The 16,481-nt window shown below is 40.7% G+C and overlaps 2 protein-coding genes across 2 annotated transcripts; one reads left to right on the top strand and one right to left on the bottom strand.

Annotated features, from left to right (window-relative positions):
• Positions 1–727: 727 nt before the first annotated feature.
• LOC109527457 (zinc finger protein with KRAB and SCAN domains 8-like) lies at positions 728–6,817 on the bottom strand. The gene is made up of 3 exons (XM_019889399.1): positions 6,434–6,817; positions 3,009–3,145; positions 728–2,654 (listed from the first exon to the last, which is right to left on the bottom strand). The coding sequence occupies exons 1-3, from the start codon at positions 6,681–6,683 to the stop codon at positions 1,014–1,016; spliced, it is 2,028 nt and encodes a 675-aa protein (XP_019744958.1). The 5' UTR covers positions 6,684–6,817; the 3' UTR covers positions 728–1,013.
• A 130-nt stretch (positions 6,818–6,947) lies between these two features.
• LOC109527264 (zinc finger protein 625) lies at positions 6,948–15,283 on the top strand. Its single transcript, XM_019889068.1, is given in 6 exon segments — positions 6,948–7,681; positions 9,283–9,587; positions 9,589–11,275; positions 11,348–11,472; positions 12,444–12,495; positions 13,950–15,283. Coding segments are annotated over 3 exon segments (828 nt in total). The 5' UTR covers positions 6,948–7,387; the 3' UTR covers positions 9,818–11,275; positions 11,348–11,472; positions 12,444–12,495; positions 13,950–15,283.
• The last annotated feature ends 1,198 nt before the right edge of the window (positions 15,284–16,481 follow it).

The raw sequence follows: 16,481 nt of genomic DNA, 5'->3' as shown, positions 1-16,481 counted from the left end.
TTCAAAATCAGTCCTTGGTCCTTGGCCTTGGCCTCGGAAGCAAGTCCTTGGTCCTTGGCCTTGGCCTTGGAAAATTTCTCAAGTCCTTGGCCTTGGCCTTGCCTCGGAAAATTTTCCAAGTCCTTGGCCTTGGCCTCGGGTTGCCGGTCCTTGGACACAACACTGCTGCCAGAGCAGAATACTCTATACTGTATCTACATCTAAAACTTCAACTTGTCAACATATAAACCACCATTCATCATAAACTTCCTATCGGCGTACGTTTTTTTAAAATGTTGTACTGTATTGATATAATTGACTTGAATAAGTTACATTATTGCATGTTCAGTGCAAGTTCCTCATTGATTTCGATGCAGGAAAACACTTTAAAGTGTGACAAGTGTTATGTGAAATAAATTGCAGTCTATACTGTATCTACATCTAAAACTTCAACTTGTCAACATATAAACCACCATTCATCATAAACTTCCTATCGGCGTACGTTTTTTTAAAATGTTGTACTGTATTGATATAATTGACTTGAATAAGTTACATTATTGCATGTTCAGTGCAAGTTCCTCATTGATTTCGATGCAGGAAAACACTTTAAAGTGTGACAAGTGTTATGTGAAATAAATTGCACTGAACTCCAGTACTGAGTGCTTTTGTTTGTTTTGTTTTTTTTAAATGAATGTAAAAACGTTTTTGCAAAACTACTACTGGTTCAATTAGTTATACAAGGAGAATGTCAGGGGAAAAGTTTTTAATGCAACCTTTTACAAGCAGAAGGCTTCAGACACTAAAATGTCAACAAGGAACTAGATGCAATGCGTAATTCATCTAGTTGCATATACGGGTAGATACTATACAAATGGGCCCAAAAACAAGTATATTAACATCAGAATGTGCAAGTACAAACAAGATCAAGTTACTTAAAAGTATATTAAAACACAAGACTTAAAAAAAAATATTTTACACGTCAAATGTTACAATAAAAACTTGAGATTTCAAAAAAGCAACTTGCCGGCTCTCTTTCATTTGACTTTATGTACATTTTTAACATGCTTTTTTAGGTGTCCAGACTGCGTAAAATGTTTGGGGCAATGTGGGCAAGAATGTGGTTTCTCTCCTGTATGGATATACTTGTGTCTTTTCAGGTTGTTGTAGTCTAAAAATCCTTTCCCACAATATGGGCACCAGTGTCTTTTCTCCCCGTTGTGCCACCGCAGATGCACATTGAGTTCAACTCTCCTGACAAACTTTTTTTCACATAGATGGCAGTGGAATGGCTTCTCCCCCGTATGGATCCGTATGTGGGTCTCCACATCTCGCTTTGTGAAGAATGCCTTGTTGCAGAGCTGACAGACGAACGGCTTAATTTTGCCATGCACCATCTGGACATGTTTCGTGAGGCCAAAACCGTAGACAAAACCCTTCCCACATTCCTGGCAGATGTGGATCCTCCCATTGCCATGCACTCTGCCATGTCGTTTTAGACCCTTGGAGTCAGGGAAGCTCTTTCCGCAGAGTGTACAAGAGAACGGTCTGTGACCGGTGTGGAGACTGACGTGGCTCTCGAGAGCAGCACTGCTACTAAGAACGCGACCGCATACCCCGCACTGGTTTTTGAGCAGCTGCTCACCCGGGACCGTTAGAAGCTGCGGTGGGGATACAATAGGTGAGGCTTTCACATGTGTCAGGTGGTGAGAAAGACTTTGGGGAGAGACTGCAGAATGGTCCGGAGATCTTGGGATGCTTGTCCGTCTCTGGAAAAGTGACGACCTCGTTTCTCTTAATAAGGCTGCTTCTCTAGCTCGAGTCCACATGAGTTGAGAAGGACATTTGGTTGCCGTTTCATCGGTGGTATAATCGTTCACTGCTGGATTAAGTTTCTTCAATTTTGTTTGCTTACTTTTGTCTACAGTCTTAGCCTTTGCCACTTTGGCTAATTTCTTTGCATTTTGTAACTTTACATCATGTTCTGGAACAGTCGCAGTTTGATTTAGTCTAGATTTCTTAGCGGTGCTTCCTTTAGCATCACTTGTAGTTGCACTCTCAGGTGGGAATTTAGTCTTTAGAGTGGCGGTGGTATCTTTTGTTGTACTGGACCTGAGACACAAAGTAGTGGCTTTTGATTTGTTTGGGCTATCTTCCAGTTTAATGGCATTCGGCTTTTTGGTGATCACAGCAGGCGGCAGCGTTTGCGTTTGTTTTTCTTGAGTTGAACCTGACCCAAGAGTCTGGTTACAATCTCCTAACTTTTCAGAGGCAGCATTATTGATACACGGGTTGACCGTACAATCGCTCAGCGGGGATAATTTTGTCTCTGTCATGTCAGTTGCACCTGTGGTGGATTTTGACCTTGGGTGTAGAGGCGATTCAAACATTTTACTTGCACAATCTTCAGCTATAAAGGGCTTTTCGGAGCTTATTGGAATTCGTTCAATAGCAGTCTCTGGTTCAGTAGCAGTGCCTTTCTCCAATGTAGGTTTCTTGGAGCTCATATTCTGTTTGTTTAATGTTTCCGGAGTTGTTTTGGTTTTTTCAGCTTGAGATCGCATTTTGAGGTCACACCGGAGATGGGCGACAATGGATTTTGTCGGTGACTTTCTGCTGCCATCAGTACTGGTCCCTTCAGACACATACTGGACATGCGTAGACTCATCTATTAATACCTACAACAGAAGGAAAAACAACATTTTATGCAGGTTTTGTGTCAGAGAGAAACATAATCAATCAATTACAGCAGTATCATTAATGATTTACTTTTAAGTAAGGCTGCAACAACAAAGCGGTACCATCAATAATTATCAGTGTTGGCAACAAATTTGTTGTGTCACGATTTTTACATCAGTCACCCCATGCATTGCAGTTATTATGTCAGTCGTCCGATACACCTTAGCCGTAAAATGTCCCAGGAGAACAGCAATGTGGTGGAAGTATACCCGTGTGGATAGTGTGGAGCCAGTGTGTTTATTAAACATAACTGGGACTGAGTGCCATTGAAAGGGGTTGAAACATTTCACTACCGTCGGCTTTGAATGCACATCCTTTGTACTCTCATAGTCGTGGTCCTTCAGTGAGGTGCACACCGAGTACTCTTCATCACTTTGTTTGTTTTGTAATTCCATGCTTTGCACTTCCAGCAAAGGACAGCGAGGAAGGTCTGGAAATGAAAAAGCAAAGTCAAATTATGTCATTTCACTGTTTACAATAAAATACAATTCAGTGCAAGAAAGATGAAATACAACTAAATACCACTGACGTGATTTGATGCAATGCAAAGAAAAACGAGGTGACATTAGCACTGGGTCATTCCATGCCAAATCACCCAGTGGGTTTAACCGAGCAGATTTAGATTTTAATGATGTTGATTGTGATGGCACTCACTAAATCTCAAAGTTTGGATCAATTGGAGCAGGGGTTTGAGAGCTACAGCTTGCTGAATGTTGATATTTTCAGCAAAAAGGTGCATGGCATTGGTTTCTTTTTCAAGTACAATTCAGGTACCAAGGCAAAAGCCCACAAATGATACCCTTAATAATAATAATAATACATTTCATTGATAAGCGCCTTTCAAAACACTCAAGGGCACTTTGCCCTTGCCACCATTTACTCAATGCGTGTTTGTTTATCTTCAAGAAAGGAAGTCAATCAGAATCAAAAACCACACGAGAAGGAATTTGATTTTCTCGTGTGTTTCTTTCAAGCACTGGAGTTCATTCATTACAATTCAGGCCTGGGCTGCTTCACCTCACGACCAGAGAAAAAGAAGAGCAGCTAAGATGCGGCCTTCACACTTTATAGAGTCCCTAACATCAAGGATGGCAACCGAAGGGAGTGTAGGGTTGAGATCATCCGGCTATCCGGCTTGGTTTGTGGACAAAAGTGTATGTGTAACTACGCAGCTACGCCTACATCTAAGATTGTGTCGCTTGTTCAATGTCATGCTGAAGTCACTGTTAACAATGTGGTAAATAGTACGCTATAATGTACTAGTTAGTGTATCTAGATAACAGTTAACCTACACATATTGGTTAGCAGTCTGCCACTCGAGTTAAATGGCTCAGTCAGTCGCCGTCTTTTGAACCCCTTTTATATGAGAAGATCGTTGCATATTTTAGTAACGTAACCTTTTGAGCTATAATTTGACCCCCTAGATCACGCGAACAACATTTTTCATGAAATGTAAAGTGTACTGAAACGCCACTCAAACTGGGAGGTCCAAGTTGAGAAGACGGAGAAGAAAATATCTACCACAGCTTCACCAAATTGCTTCAATCTGACGTCACTCGACAATGGCAATCCCCATGGAGAAACAGACCGTGAATGGCAAAACACAATTCAAAGCAATATAAAAACATGTACTGATGATTACATAAATATAGTTATGTGACATAATTTCACATAATAAAATGGTGATTTGTACTGGTCATGATTCTTCGCCTGTTTTTAGAAAATATTCAATATTTATAAGCTCAATTACGTCCATTCCTGGTTGTACAGATTTATATCTACAATAAACAGGATATCCCTGACACTTTTCAAAGCGTTTATGCCTTTTCAACTGGCTTTCATTTGTACCCAACAAGGCATGGTCGCAATTTCCATTTACCCTTTTGTCTGACATCTTGCCATCACTTTAATATTGCATTGAGAGGCCCTAAACTTTGGAATAACTCAGATATATCCTCTATCCTCCTATCCAGCCTTTAAAGTCACTGAACCTATAGCTAAAACTACAGTGATTCCCCCCCGTCACTAACATTGTTTTCAATTTCAATTCAGAAATGTCAATTTTGCTTTTATGTCATTGTTATGTCGGTTTTATTGACATTTTATTTTGTCATTTCATTTGTACTGCTCATCCAGGAATGTTTCATTTGATATGATATGAATGGGAGTAGGATCTTGTACAAACCCTTCTGGCTTCATTCCCTCCTTGCACTGTTTTTAAATTGTGCTAAATTAAATCAACTACTGAACTGACTGCGTGATGATATTCCGCTATCTCCCACCATGTAGTTATTCAATGAAATATATGAAATCAAGCTTATAAGATAAAGCAAATTATGAAGGCGGGTTTTCTGGAGGTCAAAATATGTTTTGAGGAACAAAACAAAAGCCATCTCTGTTATTTACATTCACCTGGAATGCTTTGAATTCACGACTGGTGCAATCCAAGTGGGATAAATCTGACTTCACATTTTTTCGAAACGCAATACTAATATGGCCGTCATTTCCATAATGTAACGACATATCCACACGCCCTATTGCAGTGAAAGTATATCATGTCATTTGTACATGGGTTGCTGTAGTCACGGCTATAGAAATTATTACCGAGTACATCAATGACATTTACATTTGCAAAGTGGACGGTTGAGCAGTTGAAAGAAAAAGAAAACACACCAATTTACACACAATTTATAAAACGTAAACCAGAAACAGTGCGGCCATCGCCCTGACACCACATATTTATACTGTAGATGACCGGTCTAACAATACCATTTAATTAATGTATGAAGAAGTAAAGCCACCAGTGGCCATCTTATGTTGCCACTTGCTCAGTGCACCTAACTTGAAGACATTTCTCTGTAGCATTTTCACATTAGTTTCAGTCTGTAAGGCAAAAATGGGACACTCTGTGGCATATGGTTGTATCAATAAGTCTGGGAGAAGTGCTACGTGTACATTGCTGGCTAATAATGCGTTTAGAAGTGTTCTATAATAAGGCTTATTTCAAGAGTACTACTCAAACATTCGTCTGCATCATGTTGTCAGGAACCCCCGTGTTGTACATTCCTGGCTAATAATGCGTTTAGAAATGTTCTATGATAAGGCTTATTTCAAGAGTACGACTCAAACATTTGTCTGCATCATGTTGTCAAAACCATGAACAATTCAATGAAAGCAAAGCCCATCAGGGGGAAAACACCACTTAGAAATCTAAACCTAAACTCACGATTCATAATGCTGTGATAATATACTCTGAATGGCCGATGCAAACTGTGAAGTTTGTTCTTTGAGAGGCTCTCATTACTACATCCGGGATCCTCATCTAAAACATGCACTGACGTGTACCGTGTTTTCAGAAGAGAAAAAAAAAACTGTTCTCAATCATAGTGGCAACGTAACATGGCTGTCCTCTTGCTACCGGAAATGCAACGGTATCGTCTAACGTACAACCACACAAACACAAACCAGCCTTGAGGGAATTCTTATAAGGGTTAAGGGTCGCGCAAATGTGTTCGGGTGAACTTTCACATCTTTATGACGTAATACAAGGGTTTCATCATAAGGGTTGCCTCCTATGACACGCGGCAAGCAAGTGCAAATCTACTGAGCGCGTGGGATGGATGAATGGAGCACATACATCTAATAAAATACGTATTTGTGCATATGTTTAATTTAATAAACGCAATCCCAATTATACATTAAGACTCACAAAACTCACCACATTGAACGGCTGTATCGTGCATCTTCAGACGGCCACTTTGGATGGACTCACTGATCGCCAGGGTTTTCGCATCCTGTATTTGTCTGCATGTTATTTTGAGAGCTTCGTTCTCCGTCTTGACCTCTGACAATTCAGCCTTTAATTCTTCAACCAAAGTTTCAAAAAGTTTGGTCGTTTCTACGACTGTGCTCTTCACTACACTCTCCATAAAGGAGGTGAACTTGTTTTGAAAATCGTCCGTTGACATCGTATTGTTATTCTTTCGCTTGAGTCACGAATTACAGGTCTACTTTTACACCATTTACAAGGTTAGTCAATACATGGCATGGCGTGACTGCCGTCGTCAACATGTCCTCCCGCAACTGTTTCCGCTAATTGTGTTGGAACTGCAAAATATGTGACGCACGTCTGCTGCAGTTGTCTCTTGTGACAAGAAACGCGCATGCGCGGCCCTCAAGATCAGAGGACGAATTGTACTTTGATCCGGATTTTGCTAATATCGACCACTGGTACCTCTTATATGCCCTCCAAAATCAGAGATTATTCCGTTTGTATGTGTAATGCTGTCACCGTATCACAACAGCGTAGATTTTTGTCGGAGATTTACGGGTTTTGTGAAACAGTGACGCCATTTTTTAAAATTTGTCCTAATTTCATTGCCGTAGTTAAAAACTCGGAAGTACGTGTTTATATCCGGAAGACCGAAGAAAAACATTAACAGGTGACAGTGGATTTTTTAAATTATGTTGGGATTTTTTTTTTTGTATGGCCGACCGCGAATATTATAACCGTATGCATCAGCACGGAAGTCATGATTAGTTTGTCATCTGAAATTGTTTTAAAACACATAAAGGAAACGTTTGCTAATTCCACTAACTGTGCAATCGAGAATATTTTTCCAAGGCGTGAGTTATTGCACCAGATCCTCTTCACCTTTCAAGTAGCTGGGTGATGGCAGACGCAGACCCACTGGGAACCTTTCAGTCCCAACTTTCCGGGGTGATGGAAACTGTGTTCAAGGCTGCCATGTATGAGATCACTAGACTTGTGGAGGTGAGTTTTTGGGTGGAAGTTAAACGTTGCAGGAAGCAGGTTGAGTCCTTAGAGAGTCGATTGAAGTGGTCGGAAAGTAGACGCAAAGAAATGCGCGACGATGGACGACTGAAGTTGCCTGACTTCGAAAGACTCGAGATGTCCAATGAGGAGAAACCGGAAGTGTGTCATTCAGGCAATCTTCAGCGCTTTTGAGTCACAATTCGCTGTATGTATTAATAACCGGTTCGTTTTGTTTTCTGTTTACTGAGAATTGTATTCTGACTTGTTCAATAAAGATTATTAAAAAAATAAAATAAAAAAAAAAGTCACAATTCGCCTTCCATTGTATATTTTTTCTTTACCATGGTCATTTGCTATGTGGTAGAAGAAATTTACAAATCAGCAAAGAATCCAGGAGGGAAGCATGCTGGGCTCAAGTCATTATTTTGTTATTACTATTATTATTATTATTATTATTACTAGTTGTAGTAGTAGTAGTAGTATTAGTGCAGTGGTCTCCAACCATTGGTCTGCGGACCAGTATCGGGCCGCACAGAGATAGGTCAAGATGTTTTTTGTTTGTTTTTGCTGGGCGTCAGTCAAACCCATAATCCCTCCAACACTACTTTCCAAAGGGCAATATAAATAGGGCTGGGTGATTATATGATCGAGATTCGTGATATTAAGTGACCAGCAGTGAGCTGTGAGCATATTTACGCCATTATGGCCATTTACGCTGGAAATGTGAGTGACTCTAGCTAATCGGACTCCCCATTCTAACATTGGTTTACAAGTGGAAATAAACAAAATCCATCAATAAATGAAAGAAGAAACAAACTAAGAGTAAGTAAGAGTAACAAATTGACCTCACATTTGCAAGTAGCAATGATGCTAATGCCGTATGTTGATCATAACTAACAAACATTATGTCTACATTATAAGGCGTATTTATTTTTCCTGATTGCTCTATTTCCTATTTGTAATACTGTGTGATTTTATAACAGTCTACATTTGTTGTACTATTGAATACAATTGTTTGAAAGGAATGAAAAAAGGTGTCAATGTTATAACTTGCTGTTGGTTAAGTGAACTGTGTCGCTGCTTTATTAAATAAGTTTTACTGACATCTGATCGTCGCTGTATAAATCTGGTGTAGCGTTCTGTTGGCATTTCCTTAAGCGTAGCTTCATCTAGTGGATGCATTGTAGATTGCGTCTTATAAAGCGGTGCGTCCAATACTGTATGAAAAAAAAAGACAAAATAGGCTATTCATTGAAGGTGCACCTCATAATACAGTGCGCTTTTTAGTGCGGAAAATACGGTAACTGCCGTTTGATTTATAAATTTCAGAAACTATGGAATGACAGTATTTTGTTTCTTGATATTTTCTTGGCTGTTATTAGATTACAGTGTTTATGCAATCACTTCCCATGACTCTCATTTTGTTTTTGGTAGCCCTCTAATGTGCGATATATAGACCGACTACTCAAGGAGGTAGCCATTAACGTGACACCGCAAGCAAAGGATTCTGAGGATTTTGATGGTTCGCGCCTTCTATATTTATTTGGCAAAACATTGACTCAGTTGACCGACTTGTAGAGATGTCACTACTCAGCATTACAAACAAACATTTTTTTCCATTGTGCACAGAGATGTATTCGTTATTTTCTCCCGTTATTTGTGAGAAACCAAGTGCTCTCATCTTCTGGGACCAAGTAAACACTGTAGGTTCCAGAGATTTCCCAAGTCCTACATAAACTATGAAGCTGGCTTTGACCAGAGGCCGGAATCAACTCATGTCCCCTGCGCAGGCTTCGAACAATTCAAATGGCAGATTGAGCTTAGGATGCACATTAGTGATCAGTGCTCTCTACCCTTTCCTGATTCTGCCACACTCGAGGCCCACAGACGTATTGAGCAGGGGGGCACCATACGTCTGTGAGCATTGTGGAAAAACATCCACTCAATCCTGCAACCTTAAAATTCACCGAAAGATTCATTCTGGGCAAGGGCTTCACATCTGCCGCCAATGCGGTAGAGGTTTCCCCTCAATGAAAGACGTGAAAAATCACAGGTGCGGCCTGACCGGCAACAAACCATTTGATTGCATTTTGGTGCAAATTAAGCCGTCTTTGGAATTTGAAGTTGCACCACAGAATCCACACACAGGACAAACTTCACCAGTGGAGCACATGCAAAAAGTGCTTCACACGTGCTGACATATTAAAAGTGCACCACCGTACCCACACAGGAAAAAGACCATACAATTGCACCGTGTGTGACCTTACTTTTAAACACCTGGATCATCTGAAATCGCATCAATGCACACATGTAATTGATCTGTGAAGTAAACTAACAGGAAGTAGAAGCTCCTTGTGTTGTTGTCTTTTCTTGAATGAACACCTGCATGTTCTCAGGTTGTGAATGATATTTGTGCATATCACAAATTATTTGCAAAAAAAATACATATACCAATTATATATTCAGTGATTCTATACAAATAGACAACACACCATGACTGCTTACCCTTATTCACTTTAATATGACTTATCAGAAAAAATATGAATAAACAGAACAGTATCAATGAGAAATGCAACCGGTTGTGCTGCTTTATAAAATGATCCATATGTAAACAGAAGCAAAGTAGCCGACATATTTTTGCACAAATGTAGATTAATATTTAGTATTTGAAACTTATTATGATAGTCTTTTATTAACTCCAGTTGAAATTCTGTAAACTTGTGGCTTTGAAATTAATTTGACGCCTGTGCCTCATGTATTTGTCACACAGTTGTCTCATTGTCTTCTGTAAATACAGCATTAGGGTTAATGGTGAAAATAAGCTACGTACTGTGTGAGGTTAACATATTTTATATGACAACAAGATAGCAGAGATTGACAAACTTCAGGTGTACCAAAACAGGTTGATGTTACAGTTCATAGATTTGAATTGGGTGAATCCATTGTGGTTTGGACAAATTAGATCCTTGATAATTTTTTTTTTTTTTCAGTAGCAGCACTACCGTGCAAATTTGAATTGTATTTCACAAAACTCAGATTCACAAACCCTGTAGTGTCGTAGGGCAGCACTTGGGTTTCCCTTTGGGAAACGCGTTTTTTCCAGGGCCTTATGCGGCCACCGTAGTACGTCACTGTCTAGCAACAAGAAGCTCATCTGATTACCAAACGTGTGTTTATGTACTGCAGTTTGATTTCTTGCATTGTGCTTGCTCGCCTGGGGATACCTTACAAGCATGCACTATTGCGATAATATAAACCGCACGAATACCGCAGTTTATTGGTCAATGGGATTCATTATTTAGCATAAGCTTGCTCAGATAAGGCAGGAAAGTATTCGCTGCTACGTTGACAACAAGCGGAATTCACTCAGCAAGAAGAATCTAATAGTGGTGATTACGAATAGAAATTGCCGTACTTCGATCGTATGTGTCAATATTTATTTTCATTTTGGAACGACTTTTCTACGAAACGCACGCGCAGGTCCCGTCATGTCAGACTTGGATACCCTCGTTGTCACCTTCCAGACGCAGCTATTGGACTTGATGGAGACTGTGGTGAAAACTACGATGTATAAGGTCACGCAACTGGTAGAGAACTGCTTTTTAGATGAAGTGAAGCGCAGGAGCCAGGAGTTGGAGACCCTCAGGATAAGGTTGGAATGCGCTGAGATGAAATTAAATAATCGTGGTGTGAAAGAAGGAAAAAAAGATGGCACATTTGTTGAGATTACAAGTGATGCTGATGACAACACTTCAGAAGAAAGACTTGGAGAACTGCATGGTGGTGAGAGCTGACACAAAACAAGTACTTGGAAGTACTGATTTCAAAAAACACAATGAATGCTTTTATTTTCAGATGTTTTGATGTCTTGTGCTGGGAAAAATGAAAGTGAAACGAGATGGACGGACAGCCCGATCTGTGATATAGAATCAGAGGCGGATGAACCCCTTGCCATTCTCACCCCAGAGGAGGGGACACATGTGATTATCTCACAGCAGACATGTAAAATCTAATGACACACAGGTTCACACGCTTCCTTTTTTTCTGGTTCAACTCAGGTATTTTTCAGACAGATGTAAATCAGTCAGCATTTGGCAGCTTGGGGGTTGTAGTTGTTAAGCAAATTCCCATGTCCATGACTTGCCAGTTGACATTGGACAAGCTTTGAAAAAAGCAAAAAGTTTTCTGTCACTGACTGCATTTCAGCGCCAGTTTGAGAAGCTGTATGACCGTACACTTCTCTAAAGCGAAATACAAGGTACGCTATCCATGGAAAGTTTTTTGAAACAGGATCTGATTTTAACAAACCATGCAACAGGAGGCCTGCTTCTACCACCACTGTTGAAAACACACTATTCATTGAGGAGACTCGACAACCTCGTTGAGCATCATAATATGCCCGGAGCCTTGAAACAGCCTAGAGTTGGTATGGATAAAACTTAATCACTCTCAGAAGTATGCACCAAAACATGCTTTTGTGGATGTTTACTTGTAGTGCAGCCCAACAGATAGACATTCCTTGGCTTTTCGTTAATTTTGTCAGTGGTGATAGAAACAGGCCTTCCATTGTGCTCTTTGTTAAGAACATATCCTGTTGATAGAAACTTGCCACGCACAGAGCAAATTTTACTCCACGTCAGAGCAATGAGACGACCATAAAGCAGTGGCAGAAAAAAAATTCTTGCCAGGCATCAATTTTGCAATACTGCTTCAGTGTCAATTAGAGAGCCATGGCCAAAATGCTTACAAAAACTGCTAAATTCATCTCCTTAAGTCTGTGCAAATTAAACCCAAAACGGAATTTTAAAAAAGGAAGCCTATATTTCCTCTTCGGGAACCCTATATACCAATTATAGATCAAACTACTTGTTTTTCTAAGGCATTTTATGGTTATCGAAATGAAGAGTGCGGTCAAGTGAAAGAATCATTTTGTGTTTGACCTTTTTTTCAGAAAATTGAACATGCTGGTGTGATGCCAGCTATTGATGTGAAGGAAGAAGTCAGTAAGTTCGAACTTTCTTCTGCGCATGGAAGAATGAAGTGTTACCCCAAATGGAGAGCGATGTACAGTTATTCAGCACTTCAAATTCAAAGTTTGTGGGGCCCGGCCTCTGCGGGCCCCTGTACAAATGCGAGTGACTCACTCAACACACAGATCAGACGTATCCCATTAGTGACGACTTGCCATCAAAATACACTGATTGGTGACATATAAACAAACAACTGTGTTTTCTCAAGCAAAACAATATATTAAAAAACACTCACTGTAGAGAAATTTCTAGCCCAAATAACAAAAAAAAAAAAAAAAAACGCACTTCAGGTAACATTTTTTTTGGGGGGGGGCGTAGCTTGATGGTTAACGGCACGTTGTAGTGGTAGAAATAGGCCAACTTACTATAAATAAGGGTATGGCAATTGTGCCAAATTGCTACCGTTGAAATGAGGGCAGTTAAATACCAGGGAGGGGCGACATGTTGTTCCTTGGTTGCATCAGCTCTTCCTCATTTTAGCCCTGACCCCCAGAAAATGGTGCAACGAAGCAAGTGAAAAAGAGTTTTCCGCTACTGTATATCTCGGCACTTCAGTACGACCGTATTTTCCGGACTACAAGCCCTACTTTTTCCCCCCCAAATTTTGAACCTTGCGGCTTTTCATGTGATACGATTTATTTGTGGATTTTTACTTACACGCGTCAAGCCGTCCATAGATTTACCTTCCAACTACACAACGATCTTCAACATAAAGCAAAACATACGATGAAATGGTTAAAAAGCAAATATGTTGTTAGAATGGGCAAGTCAAAGTCCACATCTGAGCCCATTTGAGAATCTGTGGAAAGATCTGAAAACTGCTGCTCATAAATGCTCTCCATCTAATCTGCCTGAGTTGGAGGTGTTTTGCAAGGAGGACTGAGCAAAAATTTCAGTCTCTGGACATGCAAAACTGATAGATACATGCCCCAAATGACTCGCAGGAGGAATAGCAACAAAAGGCGGTCTACAAAGTATGAACTAAGAGAAGCCGAATAAGTGTACACACTCCACCTTTGAATTTTTCATTTCTAAAAAAAGTTTTAAAACAAATTTCGTCCCACTTAATGATTGTTGATTCTTCACCTTTTTATACATTTATGTTTGAATATTTAAATGTGGCAAATGGTAAAAAAAAAAAAAAAAAAAAAATCTCAATCAAGTGGCCGAATACTTTCGCCAGCCGTTGTTTTAAGCAATTTTGCCATCTGTCTGTGTGGTTATTTTCATATGTCTGATATGTGTCACTTGAAATGTACACGTAAATAGAAAGAAATCAGATCTAATCAAGGCACTGAATTAAAATAAGGCACACGGACCTGCACTGTCAATGCAGCCTAACATTTACTTGTCATTTTTTTTTTGTTTATGAAAATAATGTTTATTCTTGGTACACTTGTAATTGAAACTCATTTTCTAATCCACAGATGGAGGTTCTGATTCTGACAGCGCAAGTGTGAGGATACATGCTTATCCAGGTGATAGCCAGGAAACCAGCAAAGGTGATGTGTTTTTGAAGAATGACAGAGCAAAAGACCTCCAAATATTAAATGTATACAACATTCCCGAAGGCCTGGAGAGCTCCGACATGAGCACACACCTGTCAGTGGAAATGCACACCGGCTGGACAGACCTCACGCTTCATCGTCACAGGGTTAGACCTGACTGGAATTGTCATCCAGCCAAAAGCAATTGTTCTTTACAGCAAGCAAAGGAAGAGCTAGTGGACTCTGTTATAGAAGCTGATAGGAGGCATGTTAATACAAGCAGAGACCAGCTTTCTGCCTCCGAGTCTTCCTTCATGCAAAATCCCAACTCGCCAAGCGTTCCAATTAAGCAGGAGGATTTCGATGGCGGTGGTGCTGACTCTCGGCATGTGAGTAACAAGGCATCAACAAAGGCAGGAACTGCATCCTTCTCGTGTGCGGAAACAAAAAAGCCAATCCAGGAAGGAATAAAGCTGCATTCGAAAGATTCTACATGTGACAGACTGCAGGCTTCTGTGAAACAGGTCAGCCGAGCCTTGAAAAAGCCTCCTCCCATACCATCAGGCAGCACTGCAGCATTGTCTCAAATTCACTCTCAGACATTCAACGTAAATTCGCTGAACAAAATTTCCTCCACATCTAAAGCTGCGCCCCCTACCACGCTCCCAGTCCAACGAGATCACCTTGCAAACAAATTAACTGCCACGCTGTGGGTTAACAATAGAGCACAGCCTCCATCTGCAAACTCCCATCACGGATATCTTATATCCCATCCAGACGCTCATCCCGTTTTCAGGCACTCTCTGCGCTGTGGCCAGTGTGGGAAATGTTTCCCCCACCCTAGCAACCTTAAGGCCCACCTGCAGACCCACACAGGTGAGAGGCCTTTCTGCTGCTCTTTGTGCGGTCGCAGCTTCACCAAGCTGAGCAATCTGAAAGCCCATCGGAGAGTCCACACCGGAGAACGGCCATACTGCTGCTTGGCGTGCGGCAAGCGGTTCACACAGAAATGTAACCTGAAACGCCATCAGAGGATACATGTTGATGTATGATGGACAGGCAACGGTCTCCAAGCAACAGATTTTGTCTGCAAGAGTATACTTCATTTGTGTTTAAAAGACAGGACATGTGAGGTTTCCTGTACAATGTCATGAACAAATATGCATTCTGTGAATACTGTAAATTAATTCTGCCATTTCCATAGTCTGTACTGTACAATGCTAAACACATTTATTTTACCCTCTTGTCATAAAGAATCCATCCCGCATCATGATGTTTAAATGTGTGGACTCTTAATTTCAGAAGTGGCGGGTACGCTGGCCTTTGATTTAGCCGACTTAATCCAACTCTTAATAACGACACTATCATGGCACCATTACGGAGACCACTCAATACTGTACACAAGTGCAAACAACTGTACCACAGACATTGTCCGGAGCATTTCAGAAACAATATGTAGCTAATAACATGGCATGAAAAAAAAAAGGTTTTAAATCAAAGTCTGAGTGCCCCCCGCCTACTGCCCGAAGACAGCTGGGGTAGGCTCCAGCACGCCCCGCGACCCTCGTGAGGATAAGCGGATGGATGGAGGAATCTAAGTCCGTGCTCCTGATAGTGCTGAGGCCAGCAGCGAAGGCCTTTCTGGCACTGACCGCTCACACACTAAATTTCATTGTGCTCTTGCCATTTTTGCAGGAATACGAATGTCCAAACTGATTTCCATCCTTTTATTGCCACTGGATTTCTTCGTTCGAAATTTATCGACTCAGGACATGCTCAACTCAACTCAACTCAACTGTATTTATAGAGCACTTTCAAACAGTCATCGCTGCATACAAAGTGCTGTACATGGAGCAATTCAACATATACAACAAACAGTAAAGCAAATCGGTAATAAAGATGGTAGAAAGCACCGAACAGCAAAACCAAGAACAAATCTAAGTCATGCTGAGTCAAATGCCAAAGAATACAAGTGAGTTTTGAGGCGGGTTTTGAAGATGGGCAGCGAGGAGGCTGGAGAGACTATGTCTCCCAGTTGGCCTGGGAACGCCTTGGGATCCACCGGGAAGAGCTGGAACAAGTGGCTGGGGAGAGGGAATTCTGGGCTTCCCTGCTAAAGCTGTTGCCCCCGCGACCCACCCCCGGATAAGCGGTAGAAAATGGATGGAAATTCATCTGTCTAACATAACATGCGATTACGAAACCCTGTTTTTCTTTTCAGGTATGCAAAAAAAAAGAACGGGCCGATACATGTGTCGTGTATCTGATTTTGCATATATACGCTCCACTTGGGCGTAGATTACAAACATTCCTACGCATTTATTAACGAATGAGGCCCAATATTCCAAAAAGAATCACTGAAATTATCGCTGCAAATTGCGCTCCTGGGCTTCTTTTATTTTGTTTATTTTGCTTTATTCTTCTAGCTCAATAAAAATTGACACCCGGCAAATAAGTAAACATTAGCATTAG

Source organism: Hippocampus comes, unplaced genomic scaffold (genome assembly GCF_001891065.2).
Source record: "Hippocampus comes isolate QL1 unplaced genomic scaffold, H_comes_QL1_v1.1 scaffold86, whole genome shotgun sequence".
Lineage (NCBI taxonomy): Eukaryota > Metazoa > Chordata > Actinopteri > Syngnathiformes > Syngnathidae > Hippocampus > Hippocampus comes.
This window is presented reverse-complemented; position numbering and strand designations above follow the sequence as displayed.

Excerpts from the sequence above, each read along its gene's own strand:
- LOC109527457 (XM_019889399.1), bottom strand. The coding sequence starts at position 6,683 with ATGTCAACGGACGATTTTCAAAACAAGTTCACCTCCTTTATGGAGAGT. Across the intron at positions 3,146-6,433 it reads CGATACAGCCGTTCAATGTG|ACCTTCCTCGCTGTCCTTTG; the intron begins GTGAGTTTTGTG and ends TTTCATTTCCAG. Across the intron at positions 2,655-3,008 it reads ATGTGCATTCAAAGCCGACG|GTATTAATAGATGAGTCTAC; the intron begins GTAGTGAAATGT and ends CTTCTGTTGTAG.